General features: G+C 41.9%; 1 protein-coding gene and 1 long non-coding RNA gene across 2 annotated transcripts in view; both read right to left on the bottom strand.

Moving 5' to 3' along the window:
* The window catches only part of PGGT1B (protein geranylgeranyltransferase type I subunit beta), a 35,219-nt gene extending 34,871 nt beyond the window's left edge, over positions 1 to 348 (bottom strand). The window contains 1 exon segment of the mRNA XM_005144939.3: positions 209 to 348. Coding sequence (XP_005144996.1) covers positions 209 to 336 — 128 coding nt within the window. The 5' untranslated portion in view covers positions 337 to 348.
* Positions 349 to 10,691: 10,343 nt separating this feature from the next.
* LOC115945815 (uncharacterized) lies at positions 10,692 to 12,720 on the bottom strand. The gene is made up of 3 exons (XR_004080034.1): positions 12,661 to 12,720; positions 11,298 to 11,416; positions 10,692 to 10,754 (listed from the first exon to the last, which is right to left on the bottom strand). It is a non-coding gene; the product is annotated as an uncharacterized lncRNA (long non-coding RNA).
* Positions 12,721 to 23,510: the final 10,790 nt, after the last annotated feature.

Raw genomic sequence — 23,510 nt, 5'->3', positions numbered from 1 at the left:
GGCACGGCGTGCTCCTGCTCCAGCTGCGGCAGCTCTCCAAGAAAGGTTTTCCGTCAGCGTGATCACCCGCCCAAGAAAACGGTTATAGGGGGCACAGGTGAAGCTGGCGAACAGCAAACGCCCCGTCCTCCCACCCTGCTGCCCGAGTGTCACGCCAGGTCCCCGGCCCCCACCCCTGTTCCCAGCGGCGCCGATGCCGTCCCGCTACCTGCTGGTCTCGAGGGAGCAGTACCGCTCGGGCAGGATCTGCAGGCAGCGCTGGAAAAAGCGCACATGGCGCTCCCGCAGGAAGTCCAGCCGCTCCGCCTCTCCAGACCAAGGCGTCGCCGCCGCCATCTTTCCGCGGCCAGTGCCCGGCGCGCTAGTGGTGCGTCACGCGCAGCGACACCCTCTCCTCCCGCGGGTACGTCACAGGCCGCGGGAGATGCGCGTTTCGCAGTAACGGACGCTCAGGTCAGGGTGTATCAGGCATTTCAGACCCGCGTTGACACAATACAAAGGCAACACATGTCATTGAGTCAGTCAAGCTCTGTGACAGCTCCCAGGGCTGCCGGCCGTTCCACTGGTGAAAGTCACCCTCACCCTTCGACAGGGTCATCTACAGCCCTTGTCTCCAGGCTGGGACCGCTCTAAAAACAAGGCAAAAAAAAAAAGGGAAAAAGCATGAAGAGGCCATATATAATTACATTTTGTCATACTACTCATCCATCTTTCTCCTCCTTACTTACGAGGAATATGTAGAATTGGTTCTGAGATTGGTAGTGTGACCTTTGTTGTACTTTCCCCCCAGCCCTTGGTAAGTCCATACAGGTCTTTGTTAACATGAACCTCAACCTCAGAGTGAAACAAACAAATCGATCTTTTTCATCGATCACAGAATGAGTTACAAACCCTCATTAGGTCCTCATGATACACGGGTAACCAATGTACAGGGGGGTAATACAGAAAAATTGTACAAGGGAGTTAAAGGAATTCCTTTGCTTAAACAAAAGTGTTGTCTGTCTTAAGTACCTGCCATTGCCATCTTGCCAAGGCAGTGATTACTGCTGGAGGGGAAGAAACAGATGCTAATTCTACTGACAAAAGCAGATGAAAGGTCCTGCTGATAGGCGGCAGGAGAGGCAGACTGGGTGACCAAGCCTTAAGACCATGACAAAAACACAGATGTTTGTTCCTACTGATAAGCGGCAGGAGAAGCAGACTGGGCGCCAACTAACCCTAAGTCCATGTCTGAAGATTAAAAGGTGTAAAGGTTAAGAAGAGGAAGACTCATTTACTTCATCTTGAAGACCCCTGCCCACAGGAGGAAGACCCATTTACTTCATCCTGAGACCCCTGCCCATGACCAGAAGGGGCACTGCGCAAGTGCAAAGGACCTTCTGGCTCATTATAATACGAAGCGGGGGTAGATAATACATATGTATAGGCGGATTGAGCAACCTCATGTCTATGTATACCTTAAGAGAATAAATGTAAAGGGACAACAACCCTGAGGTGTGCATGCTTTGGAGGAGCTATCCCCATGCACCTCAGCGCTGAATAAAAGCATACCTACTTTACAACTTTTAAGTAGTTGTGGAGTCTATCCGCGCATCAATTTGGCGAGCCAGGCAGGAGGCCTCTGTCCGGCTGCAGGATCGGCCAAGGGGTGGACATCCTCGGCGCCACAGGCTGTTTGCCTGGAGGACCTCCACTTCTCGTCTGCTCACTGCGGGGACAGACAACAACCTGTGCCGGCTGCGGAGAAACGGTATGTTTGGGGTTTTGGTGATTTGGGTTTTGGTAATTTAGGTTTTGGTAATTTAGGTGGCCTGTAAGGCGTACGCGTGGCCCGGGGCGGCTGGTAAGGCGCGCAGAGACGTCTGGCGCACAGCGAAGTTCCCCTTGGTTGGTATGGCTTGCAAGCAGGGGGCTCGCCGACCGATAGAGCGGCTGCTAGCGATCCTGGGAGCGGATCGGGTGAGCCCGGGTTTTCGCTGTATCCCAAGTTTTGGGAGCCAGGACGGACCTGCTAGGGGGGCAGGTGAAGGGTAAGCGAACCCACCAGGTTTCTGCTGTATCTCAAATTCTGAGAACCGTGAGGATGGTAAGCGGAACCATAGTATGAGTGGGGGATCCCATGTGTAACTTTGTGTTTCTGTGTGACTGAGACGTAGCATAGCTACGAAGCGAGTGTGGAGTCCCAATCCGCGGTTCCGTGTCTCCGCGAGGAGAGCGGCCGGAGACGGACGAAGTGTCTGTGTTTTGTGGTCCTGTCTCTGTCCTGTGTATAAGATTAAAAGAAAAAAAAGAGAGAAAAAACACAAACTGGAAAAAAAAAATTGTAAAAAATGTAAAAAAAAAATTTAAGAGGCATGATTGCAAAGGTTTTCTGTAACTGAAACTTGTGTGGGTGCTCTCATATTTTCATAAGTGCATTTGCAGAGCACTGAGAAGCTATAGAGATCTGTAAAAGATTGACTGAAATGGGAGCCGGTCAAAACAAGGAAATTCTGAGGAAAAGCCCATTGGGTTACATTTTGGCTCATTAGAAAGAACTGAGAGGATCTTCTGGGGCCTCTGTAAACAAGAAAACGTTGGTAAAATATTGTAACCAATGCTGACCTTCATATACTTTGGAAGATGAAGGAAAATGGCCCAAAAATGGAACTTTGAATTATGATACATTGTTATAATTAATGTTGTTTTGAGGTGACAAGGAAAATGGAATGTATGCAGATGTGACAGTGCAAAATTAATATACCTCTTCCTGATCCCTTAATTTTTGCTTTGGAAAAGAACAGGAAACACTAAAAGCTAAAGAAATGTTGTTCAGATTGTGATACTGGGGAAAGATGTTTAAAGTTAAGGAGGGAGCTCGAGCAGCTCCTGTGTTTGAGTATGGGATGGGTGCCGGGATTGACAAACAAGTGGAAACAGACATGTTGATAAATGCGGACTGGGAGTAAAGGAGGAAACATGGAAAGTGGATAAAAAAAAAAGCGGTTGCTTTGAAACTGGTGGAGAAGGAATGTTGAGTAGACGTGGGGGAGTAGGCTCTTCTGTGGAACCAGATCGGTGTGTGTGCTATGGGGAGTCTGGACCCTGGAAGTGAGACTGCCCTGGAGGGGAGTGCCATGGGGGGGCTGCAGTGAATGAATTAGAACAAGAATGACATAAAAGCTGGAAAGAAGAGAGTTTATCCCCTCGTTGGGAGGGACCTTTTCTTGTTCTTTTAACTACAGGAACGGCAATAAGAACTGCTGAAAAAGGGTGGACACATGCGTCATGAATAAAAGGAAAGAATGGAAAGTTGTGACTGAACCCGGAGACATCAAGCTGACCCTCAAGAGGACTCGGATAAGTAACTGAAGGAATTTATATTGACTCCTGTAAATTTGATATGGGAAATGCAGATATAGTTGAAATTATTTTAAGAGCCAAGTGTCCCAGTTGTTTGAAGTATATTATTACTGGTAGGGGAGACCACGAATAGTTTTTGAGAAATCAATTACAGTTCTTTTTGCATTCGGTGTGAAATTACCACCTCGTTGGAATAGTTGTTGTGGGGTATACCTTTAACCTACCAGAGAGGGCAAGACCGGAGGGAGTCGGTGCTGCAGCTGAAAAGGTCTGCCAAGGGCTGCAACCCCTGGGGCTGTGACCGCTGAGCACTATGATCCTGACTGGACCTCTTTTGGTGTCGGTTCTGATAGGAACCATATGGGAAAATGCCGTGGCTTTTAAAAACATTCACAACAACTGTAGTTGAATGCATTACCACAACTAGAAGAAGGAGGATAACCTCTAAAACCTTGGTCTATCACACTGTTTATTGAATGCAAAGGAACAAAGATAGGCAGTTGCATATATAATCAAACTCAGTGAGAACAAATTCAGAAGAAAGAAGGTTAATTGGAATAAGTTATAATGAAGTTATAGCCAATTTGAGTACCTCACTGTCAATAATTTTTGATGCATGTGATATTATAGATGATAATTTAGATACTAATTGTGGAAGTTTAGAGTGGAGGTGGTACTATAGTAGCCAACCAAAATATATTTGCCCAGGTGGATACCAATGTCACATAAATCCTGATGATGTACCTAGTCAAATGGCTAGATATCAGTCATCACACCTCTGTGGAAGAAAAGGATGGTCTTGTGTATGCTGGAATACTGCAGGCTGGAGATATGACTATCAATGTAAGACTCTATGAAATTTAATAGCAGGAATAGCTGTACAACCCGTGCCTGCAAGCCAGTAAATTTAACTGAAATTTAACTGAAAAATTGGAAACAGAAAAAAAAAAGTAACTAAAATTGGACTTAAACTGGAGAAGACCCAAATGTGATTATTAGTATTAGGATCAAAGAAAAATATAAAGAGTCAATACAACATCATGTATTAAACTGGAGTCCAATATGAAATTCCCACAGTTGCTAAAAAATCTCTTTGTAAAGCATTGAATATAACTGTTGTGTTTTTGGGGGAACTAACCGGGGAGAGAGATGGCCCTGGGAGGCAATGGAGAGTAATATAAGTGACCCTGCAGTCTGGAAAAATCTAAAAGGGAACAAATGGACCAGGCCAACAATGGCAGATTGACTTTACAGAACTGCCAAGGAAGGGGGGTATAGGCATTTGTTACTAAATTGAATAATAATCAAATGGTTTGCTGTCTTGGATTTAAAGGACTCTTTCTTTGCTTAATATTGGCCAAAGAAAACCCGAATTTATTGGCTTTTGAATAAGGAAAATCCTGGCACTGTAAGGAAAACTCAACTAATTTGGACAGTATTACCTGAAGGGTTTAAAACCAGTCCGACAAGTTTTGAAATCAGTTAACACTGGAACTAGAAACATGGAATCCACCACTCAGAGGGACTCTCTTACAATATGTGAATGACCTATTAATTGCTACAGGAACAAAGGAAGAATATGTCTCGTTAATGGTGGGATTGTTGAATTTTCTGGGACTGAATGATTATCAGGTATCCAGACAAAAGGCCAAACTAATTCAAACCTGAGTTTCCTACCTAGGATATGAAACAACAGGAGAACATAGAAGTTGGAACTGCTAGAAAAGAAGCCATTTATCAAACACCACGACCATCAGCCATCAAGGAGTACGTACCTGGGAATGACTGGATGATGCAGACATGGATACATGATTATGGTGTTCTGACCACAGAGGAAGAAGATCTCGAACCAAGGTAGAAGGGGCCGTTCCAAGTATTACTCACAACTTTCACTACTATCAAAATTAGAGAACAAAGCGTCTGGATTCAAAAAGGCTCCAAAAGCTCCCTGGAAAATCACATCGAACGGTAATAACAGAAGGGCAGTACAAGTGCTGCACATACTACATGAAGCTTGGCCTAATTAGGTGTATACCCGGCTGCTAGTGTCCGTTTGGTGTACACCCACAAGAGGCAACAGGCATCCTGTGGTTTACAGTCACAGGGGACAGTGAGCATCTTGTGGTTTGGGTCCGCAAGACACAGTGGATGTCTTGTACAAAGGTTTTACGCACGAGAGGCAGCGGGCGTCCTATGGTTTACAATCACAGGAGGCAGTGGGCATCTTTGTGGTTAGGGTCCTGCAAGACACAGTGGATGTCTTGTACAAAAAGGTTTTAGGTGTAAAACAAGAGGCAGCGGGGCTCCTATGGTTTACAATCACAGGAGGCAGTGGGCATCTTGTGGTTAGGGTCCTGCAAGACACCGTGGGTGTCTTGTACAAAAAGGTTTTAGGTGTAAAACAAGAGGCAGCGGGCGTCCTATGGTTTACAATCACAGGAGGCAGTGGGCATCTTGTGGTTAGGGTCCTGCAAGACACAGTGGGTGTCTTGTAGAAAAAGTTTTGTTTTTTAGGCAGCAGGCATCTGGTGGTTTGAGTCCTGCAAGATACAGTGGGTGTCTTGTAGAAAAGGTTTTGAGGATTTCAAAGGTATGTGCTGCATGAACGTAATCTGACCATTCTGAATCAATCCATGCTAAGCTGGGAAAACTGCAGGGGAATATGCAAAAGCTTAAAATTGTTGGAAGTGGATTGGATGAGGAGTTACTGAATGGTTCAGAGATATACTTAACCAAGGCCTTCTCCAGGTATATTTTTAACATAGATAGGTCTGTCATAAATAATAGAGTAAAAGAATTTACTCACTTTATAGAAAAAGGGGGGACTGATACACGGGTAACCAATGTACAGGGGGGTAATACAGAAAAATTGTACAAGGGAGTTAAAGGAATTCCTTTGCTTAAACAAAAGTGTTGTCTGTCTTAAGTACCTGCCATTGCCATCTTGCCAAGGCAGTGATTACTGCTGGAGGGGAAGAAACAGATGCTAATTCTACTGACAAAAGCAGATGAAAGGTCCTGCTGATAGGCGGCAGGAGAGGCAGACTGGGTGACCAAGCCTTAAGACCATGACAAAACACAGATGTTTGTTCCTACTGATAAGCGGCAGGAGAAGCAGACTGGGCGCCAACTAACCCTAAGTTCCATGTCTGAAGATTAAAAGGTGTAAAGGTTAAGAAGAGGAAGACTCATTTACTTCATCTTGAAGACCCCTGCCCACAGGAGGAAGACTCATTTACTTCATCCTGAGACCCCTGCCCATGACCAGAAGGGGCACTGCGCAAGTGCAAAGGACCTTCTGGCTCATTATAATACGAAGCGGGGGTAGATAATACATATGTATAGGCGGATTGAGCAACCTCATGTCTATGTATACCTTAAGAGAATAAATGTAAAGGGACAACAACCCTGAGGTGTGCATGCTTTGGAGGAGCTATCCCCATGCACCTCAGCGCTGAATAAAAGCATACCTACTTTACAACTTTTAAGTAGTTGTGGAGTCTATCCGCGCATCACTCATCAAGGCTGCACGTCAAATACTATGTTCAGTTCTGGCCCCTAGCCTAGGTTCAGCTTTAACAGTCATTTTCCTCCTCCTTAGTAGCTGCTCCAAGTGCTGTGTTTTGAACTTTAGCCTGAGGGCCATGATGATAATACATCGATGTTTTTAGTTGTTGCTAAAGGAATGTTTACCTTTGTGAAATATGAATCCACTTCTCTAAACAAGATAATAAGGTTTTATTAAGGGACAAAGTCAATAAAGCAAAAGCAAACAGCGCTGGGCACGTGACCCTAGTCAGAGGCGCGAATGAGTAGTATTTGTTACAGGTTTATAAACTTTCACAATTCCATTAGTCACATTCATATTAATAATCTTAATTATAATTAAGTCCAGTAATTTATTATCATAAGTCTCCTCCTCTTGGCGTCTGCGCACTGCTCTTCAATAATTGTGGGTGGGGGTCTTGAGGATGAAGTAATCAGTCTTCCTCATGTGAATAGGGGTCTTCAAGATGAAGTAAGCAGTCTTCCTCACAGTGTGCTTTTCACCTTTGGCCCAGTTGGACGCCCCAGTAATTACACAACTCGCTAAAACCAGCTATATCTGTAATTATTCTAATAGCTAACAAAGATTTGAAACAGTGTGACCTTCCTGCAAAATTTATAGCAGGACAGGAGTATCCCAAGCTAGCAGATGTTTGGGAGGCTCTGTCTTTGAACTAACTGATAAGTACAAAGATGGTGTGAAATAACTCTTTCATGCTTAGCAGGGTCACTAAATCTTGTTATATCACCACAGACTTACAACACAAACATTGTTCTTTAAAACTAAAGATACTTTAGAGGACCAGTGTGAAACAGTTAACTCACATTTAGTAGGGCCACTAAATTCCACAGGCTAACAACATAAACATTGTTCTCTTTCTACAACCTAAGTTAAGATAAAAAGTATATTTTACAGGCACTAGCTTTTCTTCTATCAAGCATGCAAACCCCCCCCCCCCCCTTTTTCTTCTTTTTAACTTCACAGATTCTTCTACTATATGACTTTGGTTCGCTCATCTTATGTTTTTATTGAGCTTTGGTTTTGTTACTATAAACTCGTATAATTATAACCACATAACCACACCTATGATTTGCAAAAGCCAATACATTTATGTGTTTATCACACTCTGATCAAGGACTTTTCAGTCTCTCATGCTCATGGTGGGGGACACAAGAAGCCAGGAGGGAGCAGGGTCAGGGCACCTGATCCAAACTAGCCAAAAGGGTATTCCATACCACAGCACGTCATGCCTGGTAAACTGGGGGGAGTTACCCAGAAGGCCCAGATTGCTGCTCGGGTCCTGCTGGGTATCAGTCAGCAGGTGGTGAGCAATTGTATTGTGCATCACTTGTGTTTATTGTTTTCCTTTCCCTTTTTAGTTTTATATTCTTTCCCCTTGTTATTTCTCTTACCATTATTATTACAAGTGGTGGTAGCAGCAGTAGTTTTGTATGGTACCTTAGTTACTGCACTGTTCTTATCTCAACCCATGGGGTTTACATTCTTTCGATTCTCCACCCCATCCCTCAGGGAGTGGGGGTGGGAAAAAGAGAGGAGAGTGAGCAAGTGACTTCATGGTTGTGAGTTCCCATCTGGGCTTAAACCAGAACAGACCCTCGCTGCAAGAGAGACACTGAGGTGCTGGAGTGGGTCCAGAGAAGGGCAACAGAGCTGGTGAAGGATCTGGAGCACAAGTCTGATGAGTAACATCTGAGGGAACTGGAGGTGTTTAGTCTGGAGAAGGCTCAGGGGGGACCTTATCCCTCTCTACAACTACCTGAAAGGAGGCTGTAATGAAGTGGGGGTAGGTTACTTCTCCCAAGTAACAAATGATAGGACAAGAGGTGATGGCCTCAAGCTGTGCCAGGGGTGGTTTAGACTGGATATTAGGAAACATTTCTTCACCAAAAGGATGATCAGGCATTGGAACAGGCTGCCCAGGACAGCAGTGGAATCACTGTCCCTGGAAGTGTTAAAAAACTATGTAGATGAGGCCCTCAGTGACGTGGTTTAGTGGTGGCCTTGGCAGTCCTTTGGGTAAAGGTTGGACTTGATGATTTTAAAGGTCTTTTCCAACCTAGTTTATTCTACGATTCTCTGATAAAAGGTACAGAATAAACCAAAGCCAAGTGGCCAGCTAGAAGAGATGTTTTTTCCCTTCACACCATCACAGGAAACAGCATGAATACAAAATCGGTAAGAGGGGCAGCAACTGCTTGCTGTCATTAAACTTTAGTGATTTAAAAGGATAAACTCCAAGAAATCGGACAATGTTCCCAAAACTCTTCTGGAAGCCAGTCTACTTATTTAACTCATGGTAGAAAACCATCTAAAAATAAAACACATCACCCATATCGCAGTTCATTTGGATGAGCTGTAGGCCTTACCCAGAACAAATACTGCTGGGAGACAAATTAGTAAATTCTCCCTTGCCCCCTTCACACACCCCCCCCTTTTTTTTTTTTTTTTTTTTTAAAAAAAAAGACAGCTATGCCTGCTGCAATTTTGTTTCTTGGGAACAAGCATGACTTTTTTTTTTTTTTTTCGCCTTTATCAACCATTTTGATAAGGAAAAATAATTATTTTTGTCTCAGGAAAATGGTTGCTTACAAAATTAAGCTGCACACATGTCAGAATAAAATAAGAAAGAGGTTACATTCTCTGTTAAGTTTGACAGCCTTTTTCTTTTTCTCATTTCTCCTCTTCTTCATCTTGTTTTTGTAGTATCCTTATCTCCAGTTTCTGTAGATCCTGAAACATACAACAAATAGAAAAACAAACATTTCTTTGGAAGTATAACAAGTTGTATGAAGTATTTATGTAGCCATTTCAGTTATATTTTCTTGTTGTCTTGAAATTATTTTGTCACAGTACAGAATGAAGTTAAACTGTGTAGCTACTTGCTATTGCTTGTCCTGCACAAACAAATTATAATTATGTAGTTCAGAAAAAATAAATTGTAGTAGTTTAATCTCTGTAAAAATGAACTCCAGTGGGAATGGTGACAATGCTATCAGTTCTCCAATAATCAGATTCACATTGAAATGGGATCTGTCATGCCCTTACAGCTACTGAAACCTTCAGGATATTCAAACAGGTCTTTTTGATTTCGTATCTACAGATAATAGATAATGGTCTTCTGATATTTTCCATAGCATGGAGAGCAACACAGCCCAAGCTGGTTTTCCCAAACATTTTCACAGTGAAGTAAATAAAAACCATTTCTTTATGCAGAAAGAAATAAGGACTTGAATAATCCTGTAGAACTTAAAATAGTGAGGAAAAGGAACACTTTTGTATAAAATAAAGTTTCATACTGCTTCTTGTATGCAACAGTTGCTATTCTTCATAGTGAATCACAAATAAATATAAATACATGAAACTTGTGTTTAACAGATTATACTGTAGGAGGAAGTAGGTGAATTTAAAACATGCCTAATGGAGAAGTAATTACACACACTCTGTTGAAACTTACTCTGCAGCAATTCTCTTCCTTTCCTCCTTTCCCGCCTCCTCTCTCTTCTCCTTTCCAAGCTTCTCAAGTTCCTCCTTTTCTTTCTTCAGCAAGGTATACTTTTCCAACACTAACTTCATGTGGCATTGGTGTTCTTTTTGTTGCTTTTTTTGCCTTCTTTTTTTCCCTAGTTTTAGTTGTGAAGCTTGTTCCATTGCCAATGCTATTGCTTTCTGCTCCTTCCATGCTTCTGTTGCTGCTTGTTGTCTTTTTCTTTCTTATGTTGCTTTTTGCTTCTGAGCTTCTTCATGCTGTTGTGATTATTCTTTAAGCATACTTTCTGATTTCTTTTTGTCCATCAAGTTTCCTTGGGTTTTCTTGCTGCTGCTTTACTTTCCATCTCTTAATTGACTGCGGGAGAACAATGGTGGAGAGGGAAGGGGAGAGGGTAAGATTTTCATGAAAACTGTACACATTCCTGTTGGTCTGATGAAAACATGCTTCAAGGATACAAACTAGTATACAGATAGGAATTAAAAGTCTACTAGCGGTAAAACCTAGGACAAAGAAGCAACTACATCTGTTTTCTCACTTTTTTTATTTTAGATCACACAGGGGTATTTACTATATGCCTGCTAAAATAATTTAAATTATGGCATTCATCTTAACTTTGGGTAGTTATGAATGTTGGTGTATTATGCTTTTTTTAAGCAAACATATGTTTTTTTCTCCCTTCAAATTAACAATTACACATCCAATTTTATAATTCCGTTTTTATGTCAGTGTATCGTTTATTACTCAGTTGTGTAGCTCTTGAAAGAACTGTAATTCTCTATGTCAGAACAATTCTAATTCTCTATGTCAGTATGGCATAGGTATATTGCCTATACGGGGGGACAGACATTCTTTGGGACAGATGTAACAAGAACTGCGGTTTCAGATATGATTACTTACTGCTTTGGGACTGGCACCTAACTTGCTGGTCCACTGCCATAAAAGTATTTGTCTGTTCCTCTTTAAAAGCATTGATTGCCTTTCAACTTCTTCCATCATCTCTTTGAGCTTGTCAACAGCTACAAAGGGAAAGAAGAAAAGAGACTATTATTTAAGTATTTACCAGTAATTCAGCACTATCCAGAAATGCAGGCGCTTGCATTGCTTCTTTGACATTTACTTCAGTGTACAAAAAAGCATGCATTTTCATCTCAAATAGCCTTAAAAGATGTGATTTCACAGTGATTTACATCACTGGATGCAAAGCCAGTATAAATGCTTACTTCCTTTAGGTAAGTGTGATTCTGAGTAATCTTCAACTGATTTAACAGAATAGGAAAGCCTTATTCTAAAGTTTCCACTTTTGTTTATTTTTATAACAATGCATTTAAGTGACTGCTCATATCTTTGGTTTATGCCAGGATGCAGCAATCCTATTTAACCTACTTCTACAAAGCTGAGAAAGACCCATCAAAGTAAGACTTTATCCTGCAATGTCAGCATACTGTAGTCTTGATATTGGAGAAAAACAGCAAGATAGCTGCCCAGAGAAGATCTATGGCAGAAATGGTAGAAAAAAGTTTTAGAATCAGTTTTAAACCAGCACAACATTTGTATGAACACATATTGAACACACAGTTTAACTAACCTGGCTTTAAAAAAAATAATAAACTAAATTGGTACTGTCATGTCATCTGAAACTCACTAGTTCAGCTTTCATGCTGTGTTAGTTCTTGGCATCTTTGCTGACAACTGAAGAAGATAATGCATTTCTTATAGAATAGACACTCCACAGATGAAATGAGATGCATTTTATCCAACATCACAAAGCCCTCAGCTAGCAAAACTTCAACCCAAGTTCCACATGAGGTAGTAGAGTATCATAGGAGAATGTGCCTATTTAAAAAAAGTTTCAGAACATCTAAACTGAACAAGTTCTTCCAGCATTTCCCACAGAATATTCCAGCTTACATATGGGTGGCTAGAAATTAGTTTTCTGTACACCGTTTCTCTGTGACCTTTTAACAAATGAAAGGGAGCTGTATGTAAACAGCAGCAGAATACCAACTTTACGTAAGGCAAAGTTAGACATAGAAAATACCTGGCTTTCAACAGTTTGGTGAAGCAAACCCACACCAGTTTGAGAGAGAGGAGGTTTCTCTGTTTCCACACAGAAATGCATTTCTGCATTCTTCCCTTCCAAGACTCCTGGAAATGCAGATAGACTGCAGGAGTATCCCAAGTCTGCAGGAGAATCACAAACAACTACGCAAGGAACCCGTCTGTAGATGGAAATGTTTTTAAATCTTTCATAATGACTTACATTCAGATATAGGTTTCGTGTATTTTGATTGATGCTGAAGTCTCTTCACAGTCTTTTATCTTTGATAGCTGCTGCAGGATTTTAGCTTCTGTAAAACAAAATAAGGTGTCCATAGTTTTAACAATTTCTGCATTGAAGAACAGGAGCAATGAAGTGTCCAAGATAAACTGGAGATTTAATCTAAGCAGGGTCACAAAGTCTGTTTGATCCTAACAAACTGCATAATACTAAGCATTTTAGCATGATTATAACTGCATGAGCCATGTAGCTCCCCACACTGTATCAACAGGTTTATAAATCAGTAGCTCCCTATTTTCAAAGGGGCCAACAGAATAGTCGTACTTAGGTTAAATCAGTTTGCTCTCCCCACCCCCCAAACCCTTTATGAAATAACTGGAATTTGGAGAATGTTGCCTATGCAGATGATACCTCCTCTAGAATTCTGAGGGAGACTCTGACCTAGGCCTCAAAACACTCAGCATCGAAAACAAACTTGGAAAGTGTATGTGAATGTATTGCTTCAACAAGAGCTGTTTATTTGCTGTGTTAACTAAGTTACAATCAATGTTTTCATGTACTTCAGGCATGCAGGTACTTATTTGCTTTGTTACCACTTGGCTTCTCCTGAGTTCATAAATACAATACTGATGAGGATGAAGTTCTGGATACATTTTAGGTACTAAGGAACTGTATCCTCTATCCTCAAAATTTGGTTTAAGGAAAGGATAACAGAGTTCAAGACCTAAATGTAACAAAATGTAGCTAAAACATAACTTTACTAGTACCTGTTGAGACCATGGACACAGCATATAGCACACAGATGACATTGAAAGACCTCAGCATAGTAAATAGGAAGTTTGGGAGTTCTAGTACACATCCTAAAAGCTCATACTCTAACATGCCTTTGTATTGCGCATATAGTGTGATAGTCCTCCATATGTCACAACAGTATCTCCATCCATACTTCCATGCTCCCTTCTTACCCCAGTTTTCTGATTTAACTTAGTTATTCCTTGGAAATACATAGATTTCTTAAGAATTGCAAGACATAAAGGATATGTTAAGTTTCTTTATTTAAAACATGCACATTGAAACATACAAATTTGTAAGGTGGGTATATTTTAGTTATCTCTATGTGTCCTTTCCTTTCTTCAACTTGTTTTGTTTTGATCTTCTACATCAACAGGCATAGCATGATTTGATTACTTCTGAAAGAATCTAGGTACTGTGAATAGGGAAGCACTTTTTTTCTTCAAGTATTTAATTAGTCCCTAAGAAGAACAGATACTGTAGGACAGATCTTGTACCATCTCACAGCACTATTTAGACTATTAATTAGCCACAGATGTGAAAAATGCAAACAGAACTGTTTAAAAGTATATTTAAAGGCAGCAATCAGTGTGTGGAAACTTACATTGTGGCAAGTATATATTTATTGTACCTCAGCTACACTATATTAGATTTTGCAATACACACACAAAATTGATTCCAAGTTTCTAAAACAGTAACTTCCTACCAAAGTTGTGAATAGTACCTGCTACACTCAAGATTAAAATAGTTACTAACACAGAATGCCCAAAATGTTTATGCCTCTGAATTTTGCAGGCCAACTGTGGAAGTCTTCTTTATAAGCTGTACACATGGTGAAATACCATGCTTTTATCAGCATCCACCTTCCACCTGAACTAACCTCTCTGTACTACTGATTTTTAAACCATTTAAACAAACAACAGTAACATTAAAAAAAAAAAGGCAAACGAGAAAACCCATGTAAAACCCCACTTACTTTCAGTTTTCCTACTGACAGTCAAGCTATGTTCCAGTTCTTCTAGAATGCTGTCTTCTATCCTGAAATCACTCTTCCTATTGTAAAGATAACCATCTTTGCAAGCCTGGAAAAAAAGGTTGCTGCACTGAGTAAGAAATGAAGACTTAACAAAGCCCCAGGATTTTCCAAAATCATTATCCAGCTGAGGTTGTATCAGACTTAGATTTTACACAAATCACTGTTTTGTTCCTAGAGCTGTTTTCAAGGAAAATTTTTCTGCTGTTGTAAGACTACACACCAAAGTAACCCAAGAACTTGAGCAAAAGAAAGATGCTAACAAGGAAATTATCTTGTTAACAGGCAAGTGGTTTATGCACTGAAATGGCCCAAAATTTTACCAGTATGCTCACTGTCAGGGAGCCTTATGAGAATTTTCACTGGAAAGTGCAGGGACAGAGGCAGGTTGTCTTAATGTGGCTGCACACATAGATGGAGCCCCAGCACAGACAAAACGTGTACATTCCCTCAGCCTCATCACTCGTAGTAGCACTGCTGCAGCTGAAGATTCAAATTCAAGCTCATTATCATTCAAGTAACTTCATATATTAAATTACTTAAGACAATGCCTTATACAATGCTACACTACTTAATGACAATGCTTTATGTATAGTACAGAGAGCTTTCTTGCTTTTCTTGCTTTCAGAAGCTTTAGAGAAAGCTCAACAGGTGCCACTCAGTACAGACATCTGTACAACGTTAAACAACACTACCAACAGCCCAAGAAACTTGTCTCTTAGCAGCTTGGCTCTTTAACAGTCTACTGCATGGTTAAAACCCTTATATGGTGCAGTTCATGGTTCAGTTTAAATGCTTAGCTGTGCCAAGTACCCTATCTCCCCAGACAGTGCACAAGAAATCTTTAGAGGACAACTACAGAAAGCTAATGAGCCAAAATTAAATACCATGTCCTGTCTGAAGATGCTTGGGAATGTCTACATTACCCATCAGTCAATTTTTGAGCTATAACTCAGGATCCAGAATAAATGAGGAGCTGATTCAGGCAGCATAAAACAGTGCTGTGAGATTCAAGTGTCACTGTTCATTGAAGATTCAAAACTACAAACCTCTCCTTCAGTTAGGTGGCTGTGTCAGCTCTTCCTCATAACACTCATACATTCAAGAAGAAACCTTCCGCTTGTTTTGGTTACCATAACAGTTATGACAGCACTTACTCAAGATGTGAAGAAACAAATTTAAATGACTTCTGTGTCTGAGCTGTCTTGAACCCCTATTTTCCAAAGCACTTGCCTACATATTTCAGATGAAGTGTCTTCAGTCTTCTCTGAGGAATCTCTTGTTGCTGCAATTCCCTTTTTGTTGGTATGTCTTAAGAGCTTTAAGTAAGGGTAAAAACAGCTAAGTAGGGAAACTGAGAACTCAGTTACATCACATGCATTTTCTTTTTTGTGTGTCTAATGCAACAGGCATTTTGGAGCTCATGAGCATATCCTGAACTACTGTAACAACCATGATAATCTGCCTGAGTTCCTCAAAAGGAAATCTTAGCCTAAAGGTTTAATTACCATAAACTCTTACCTTGAACCTCAAGTTATATTACCTTCAGAACAGCATAAAAACATACTTAAACTGTACAGCTTACTGAGTGAAAACTAAAATAACCTAAAAAGATTTTCTGTGGTTCTTAAGAATTCAACTTAGCTTGTTCAGATTTCATGTTCTAGTTCTGAAATTGTTGACCAGTACCTGCAGTATTGGAACAGCTGTCATTCTGTACTTAACAAAACAAAGTATTATTCAAAATCAGTATTATTTAAATGCTTATTAGTTATTTTTAAGCAGACAACACCACAATGCAGAGTAACGGCATTACTTTGCTTTTATACTGGTGCGATCAACTAATTTTAAGTCACACAGGTATAAAACTAGGGTGATGAGTGACAGTGAGCTTATGACTGTATACAAAAGATGTATTCTGATGAATTAATTAAAAAACAATGAAAAAGACTGTAACATCAGCTTGCTTTAAAAGAGGCTGCTCACCACACTGCAACTGCCTTGCCTCTCCCAGCAGCCAGTCTCTGGCAAGCTGGGAGAACTATCTACCTGATTATAAACATGTAATCTACACTAGGAAGATTGCCCACATTTCATCTTGTTCGACAAAAATACCAACTTAATGTATGAAATCTGCTTAATAACCCTTGCAAATTGCCAACACTGATTCACAGCAACCCTGAACACCCTTAACTGCTAGGAACACAGCTAGTAAAACCATCTGTTCGGGTTACAGGATCCATTTTGAGGCCAGCTACACAAATCCGCACTGCTTCCTACAGGTTTCTTTTTAAAGTTTATACCTACACCTCGCACAAAGAATTCCTCAGCAGCCGCCACCAGCAGGACTGCAAGAACGGACGGCTGCCCTAGCCGGCGAGCAGGGAAGCGCGGCAGCCCTGCGCCTTGGAGACGCCTCTACCTGTTGCTGCCCAGCGGCCACAGCAGCGACCGTCGTTACGAGGGCGGCCGTGTTAAGTGCGGTCCCGGCGGCTGCCCCAGCCCGGCCGTGCTTAGGGGCACCCTGGCGGCTGTAGCCTTCCGGAACTCCGGGTTTCCACAGCAGGAAGGCGGGTTTATATATGGGGGCCTGTCAGCGTTGTCCGAACCGAACTATGAAGGGGGAGAGGGAGGGGGAGGGAGGGGGCGGGACACGACACGGGTCGCCGCCGTCATGGAGGTGGCAGGTGCCATTCAAGATCTCTGCAGCTATTCACAATGCTGTCTGAGCATCCTGAGGTATCCAGAGTTGGTGGAACCACAGCCTAGGCATCAGAAGCTGGTGTCCCAGCAGAGTGATGTGCTGAAGACCACCACAGTACTGGGCCAACCTGAGGGCACTTCAGGAGTGCTGTGTATGGAGATCTATCACATGTATGGCAAAAAGTGGTGCTGGCTGTAGGGCAGCGCCGTGTGGCTGATGTTAATTAAGTAGTGCCGTGTGCAGTTTTGGTGTCCCCAGCTCTCCTGGGTTCAGCAGTAGCAGTCATTTTTCTCCTTCTTAGTAGCTGGTGCAGTGCTGTGTTTTTCACTTTCAGCCTGGGAACAATGCTGATAACACCGATGTTTTTAGTTGCTGCTCAGTAATGTTTACTCTGACCAAGGACTTTCTGAGTCTCATGCTCTGGGAGGAGGGGAAGCCAGGAGGAAGCAGAGACAGGACACCTGACCCAAGCTAACCAAAGAGGTATTCCATAAGAGAGCACGTCATGCCTGCTATATAAACTGGGGGCAGTTACCCAGAAGGACTAGATCACTGCTTGGGTCAGGCTGGGTTGGTTGGTTTAGGGTTTTTTTGTGTGTGTGGGTTGGGGTTATTTTTGTTTGTTTGTTGTTTTTTTGGTTTGGTGGTTTTTTGATTTTTTTTTTGGGGGGGTTGTTTGTTTTTGTTTTTTTTCTTTAAGTAGGAGCAGAAAAGAAAGCCAATATTAGAGAAGCAGCTGTAAGTAGTTTACAAGAGAAAGAGTAAATTAATGACCAGAAGATAGTAAAAGCCTTTAATCCTATGAGTACAACTATTCACTTGTGAAGGCATATATAAAATTGTCTAGTTACCTGAGACTCAGTTGCTGCTAAGAACATGAGTTTTCCTAGTATTTTGATTTCTGAAAACACCATCTGTACTTAGTCTAGCCTGAGACTCAAAGATCAGAATTAAACTAACTCAGGGCATCAGCCAGAATATATTACAAAAATAAAAAAAAAAAAATGGAAGCAGGTGGAAAAAAAAAAGCTGATACAGGCACATGGATGATATATGCTTATTCTGGGGTGCTCTGGGAGGGGGAATAAGTACAGCAGGGAGGGCACCTGGTGGGTACAACAGCAGTTAAGTGCAGTAATGCAGATGGGGGCAGGTATGGTACAGTTCTGCACTGTGAAGGCAGGCTACTTTCATCCCCTCACTTTCTGTCCAGCAGGTGTCATCTGAAAAGCGACAGACCTTGCTGGACCTTGTGCTAGCAAATCAGGCGGGACTGGTTGAAGATGTAAAGGTTGGGGGCAGCCTTGGCTGTAGTGATCATGAGATGGTGACATGAGATGCGTGGGGGAAGCAAACCAGTAAGCAGGATTAAAACCCTAAACTTCTGGAGAGGTAAATTCAGCCTCTTCAAAGACCTACTTGGAGGAATCCCATGGATAGGGCAGTAGAAGAGAAGGGAGTCCAAGAGAGCTGGTCAATTTAAGCACCATTCCTTCCAAGCCCAAGACCAGTGTATCCCTGTTGTGGTGGTTTAAGCCCAGCCATAACTCAGAACTACACAGGCTCTCTCTCACTTCTCCCCCTTTTTCCCCTCACTCTCAGAGGGATGGGGAGGAGAATCAAAAGAATGTAACTCCCACGTGTTAAGATAAGTACAGTCCAGTAACTAAGGTATAACACAAAACCACTGCTGCTACCACCAATAATAATAGTGATAAGGGAAATAACAAGGGAAGAGAATACAGCTGCTCACCACCCACCAACCAATACCCAGCCTGACCCAAACAGTGATCTTGCCCTTCCGGGTAACTGTCCCCAGATTATATACTGGGCATGACGTGCTGTGGTATGGAATACCTCTTTGGTTAGCTTGGGTCAGGTGTCCTGTCTCTGCTTCCTCCTGGCTTCCCCTCCTCCCTGGCAGAGCATGAGACTCAGAAAGTCCGTGGTCAGAGTAAACATTACTGAGCAGCAACTAAAAACATCAGTGTTATCAGCATTGTTCTCAGGCTGAAAGTCAAAACACAGCACTGCACCAGCTACTAAGAAGGAGAAAAATGACTGCTGCTGCTAAACCCAGGACACCTGTGATGAAGAAATCAGGCAATGGGGACAGGAGACCTTCATGGATGAAGAGGATGTTCCTAGTGAATAACAAACACAAGAAAGAAATTTATGGGATGTAGGAAAATGACAGCCCAACTGGGAGGATCATCTTCAGAGTATGCAGGGATGCGACAAGGAAGGCCAAGGCCCACTTGGAATTGAGTGTGGCAAATGACATCAAGGACAACAAGAAGTGCTTCTACATGCCCATGGCAGGGGGGTTGGAACTAGATGATCTTATGGTCCTTTCCAACCCTAACTATTCTATGATTCTATGTATGTCATCAGCAAAAGGAAGATAAGGGAAAATGAGCTGAATGAGATTCGTGTCCTGGCAATGGAAGACACAAAGAAGGTAAAAGACTTCTTTGCCTCAGTCTTTAACATTACAGAGGGCTTTCAGGATTCCCAGATCTTGGAGGTAAGAGAAGAAGGCTGCAGAAAGGTAGACTTCCCCTTAGTTGTAGAGAATTGGGTGGCTTGACAGATCTAACACCCATAAATCCATGGGTCCTGATGGGATGCACCCAAGGGTGCTGAGGGACCTGGCATATTTTGTTGCTCTGCCATTCTCAATCATCTTTAAAAATCATGGAGAATGGGAGAGGTGCCTGATGGTTGGAGGAAAGCCAATGTTACTCCCATCTTCAAAACTGGCGAGTCAGCCTCACCTCCATCCCTGGAAAGGCAATGGAACAGGTCATTCTGGAGGTCATCACCAAGTATTCACTCTCTCCTGATTTATAACTGTTTAAATGACATCTGAATCTGATCTTTTAATAATTCATCCTCTTCCTTCCTTTCTTCCTTCAATCCTTTGCTTTTTTCCCCCCCATTCTCTAGATATTTTGCATGTATTTTCACATCATCTTTTATTCTTGGCTCTTCTGTAATTCCCTCCTTGTTCATCACCCATTCCTGTTATTAAAAGAAATAGAAAATGTTTCCCACAGCTGTACTTGAAACAGACAAACAAACAAGAAGAGATAGCAAGCATGCCATTAAAACATAATTTCCTAATGTGTTACTTAAGCCTCAGATGTTTTCTGAAAATCATTCTGAATATGCTGAAGGTGATAGTCCAAAGTTCAAGTTTCAGTCTTCCAAAATATCTCTCTTCTTAGATCTGGCAAGCAGAGGACAGAAATGTACTCTGGCAAAATTACATAAAGTATTAGGCTTGGCCAAACCTCAACAGAGCAAAAAAGTTGGATGCTTTCCCTGGTACATGCTTGTATATTCAGTCAACAACTTCAGCAGCTGCTTCTGTTTGAAACTGGCAGTCTACATAGGTCACACTATTGACAGCATCAGTCATGCTGGGGCTTAAAGACCTTACTCCGCAGCTGTCTCTGCCACTTCTTTTTCACCATGAATATTTAATTTATCATCTCCTATGCTACTTTTGTGTAACTAGTTATTAATGCCCTATCTTAGGGCCTTTCGTTGGCCTTTCCTGTGGATTCTACAAAAAAATGGCTCCCTATTTTAGGGTGTCAGGAGCTTTTCTTCCTTTTGTCGCATGACGCTCAGGCCACTCTCACCAGCACTCAAAAAACCTTATCACGTAAGCCAGAAGCAGATAAATGAGAATGTATTGCCGACATAATGAAGGTTCTCTAGGGAAGTGTGCCCTGCAGAAAAGAGAGGTTGAGTTTCTAGGTGTATGAGAAAAATGGCTGGTTGGCAAAGTTGACTCGGCTTCATTCAAATGAAAGGATATTTGTGCATGAAAGCAAACTTAGAAGGATCATCAGGGCCATTACTGATATCTGTCTGTAGTAAGCAGAAATTAGAAAAGGTTTGAAAATGCCAACAATGAAAATGTTTTGAACAGAAACCTTCAGTGTCAGGCAAGTGTTTTGCCTTGGGGTTGAAAATGCTATAATTGGTATCCCAGGTCAAACTAGGATCAGTAATTAGGTTGCATTCTTAATATTTTTTCTTTTCTATCTGTTTTAATTTTTTTTTGTGTGGGTTTTTTGTTGTTGTTTTGTTTTCCTTTATTTTTGTTTTTGTTTTGTTTTTTTCCATGGGATATTAGGGTTTTGTCCATTTCAAAGTAGAAAATGAAAGCAGAGCACTTTTGATTAGTCCGTGCTTGCTGGCAGAACAATAAAATATCAAGTGTTATTTTCAGTGGAAATGTATAGGGTATCAAGATGCATGAAACACAGTCACTTGCATGTAGGTGAAGAATAGATTTACATGCATGTGCAAGGCACTGGAGACTGCTGGAGTGGAATAGCTCACGGTGGAGGCACAGTGATCAGTGGTTCTGGAACCATGACAGGGATTTAGAGGATGTCTCTCTTGCCTCCAGCTCAGCTGCTTGGGAGACCTGAGGTGAGTTACAAAGGCATTAGCTGCCCTTACGTTGGCACATGCACCTTGGGGTGGAGTGCTTGGGGAGCTTGTTTGGATGGTGCTACGGCATTGCCATGCACTAAGAAATTACAGTGTTGAGAATTGAGTTCAGTTAACCATTCACTTTGCAGCATGCAAAATCGAATAGTGATGTCTGTACTTGTCTTGCTATTAGCCACAGGACACTTCCAGACTCCACTTGGGTAATGCCCAGAGCTGAAGCAGCACAAAAGATTTCTTAAAGCCACTTTTGCCCCTACCAAATCCTCCTTGACTTCTGGCTGAGTGGTCACTTCAGTACCCACAGGAGAGGAAACACAAAATGAGCTGTAGGATTTGAGGGCTTTTCTCTTGGCAGAAGGCACATCTGTAAAGAGATGAACACAGTCAAAATCCCTAAAACAAACAAATGGTGGTTACTACCCAAGCAAAACAAAATACAGATTGTCACTCTTTACAGATATTTAGGATATTTAGCTGAATCTATTCTGAGAGAGGTATTATACCCCTGAATATACAATAATCCATTTGGTAGCATATTCTAGATTGGTGCATGATAAAGCTGGAAAATATCCATCAACCTCACCATTATTCTCCTCTGTCCTTCCCCTTCTGACATCCATCAAGAACTATGCCTGTTAATTATGTGTTCTTCTAGGGAGAGAAACTCTGGATCCTGACTATTCCTGCAAGTCAGATTACACTATTCAGGCATGTCACCCTACTGAGAACCTTTAGTATCACAATAGCACCCTTGCAGAGCTGAACGTAATTCATGTTTACAGCAGGATACTGTAAGTTTTCTGATCACTGCTGTGCATTTAGAGGAGTTATCCTTTCTTTCTACTAGATACCTGCTGACCTTTTTGAGTTTCTGTTTGTTAACTGGTGTTTTTCTGCTGCAGCAGTACACTGAGCACTCAAATGAGTACACTGTATGCTAGGACTCAGCGATACTCATGTTGCAAACGAGAATGTTTTTAGGCACACTGATGCTCTGACAGTGCTCAGGTAAGGTGACCTGAAAAGTGTCCCCACTTGGAGAGCTCTGCTGCGGAGAGATGTATGACCTTAACATGGTCTTAATGTTGCAGGCATCTATCAGTGCATCAGCATATACACACTGACATTTCAGTACTTCTTCAAAACAAAAGCAATCCTAACACTCTACTTTTGTGCCTGTGCCATTAGATCCTGCTGTGCATTAAGGTCACTTTGTGTCTCTGCTGAAGCCAGCTAAAATGATCCAGAAGGATTTTCCCAATGCACCCATGTGCCAGGTGGCGAAGAAGTGACACTGTCTCTTCCATTCCCCAGATGCAGGCTCAGGGCACATGACTTGGGAAAAAGTTTGTTTGGATGTGTAGGAGGCCACATACTGCTAAACAGCTGAGTTCAGTGGGGATCTGGCTTATAAGTCACCCCATGGGATGCATGATTTACCTAGACACCAGCATCTGTTCTTCTTTTCCGTCCTGCATGCAGTCTCTTTTTAGATGAAATCTTATGATGTGAGCATCTGACTGCCAGATTATTTTTCACATCACAATTCCTCCGGTCACATTTGCACTAATACAGTTTTCTGCAAGCGTAGCTGACCAAAATGTTGTTGCATAAAATACATTATCTGCATGTAAACATGATAGAAAATTTTACTGGCCAAACCCAGACCAATGTTGTAGCTACAAGACTTACATGACACTTGCAGCATAGGGTATTCTAAACATTCCTCCTTACCTGAGTAATGCTTTCTGTGAGATGGCAGCTGCTGTCAGAGCTCACGAAAAAGCACCAAAACTATGCTTTCCGTCAGTAAGTGCCATTTTCTCT

Source organism: Melopsittacus undulatus, chromosome Z, assembly GCF_012275295.1.
Source record: "Melopsittacus undulatus isolate bMelUnd1 chromosome Z, bMelUnd1.mat.Z, whole genome shotgun sequence".
In the NCBI taxonomy this organism is placed as follows: domain Eukaryota; kingdom Metazoa; phylum Chordata; class Aves; order Psittaciformes; family Psittaculidae; genus Melopsittacus; species Melopsittacus undulatus.
The sequence above is the reverse complement of the archived record's forward strand: the minus strand, read 5'-3'. Positions and strand labels throughout refer to the sequence as shown.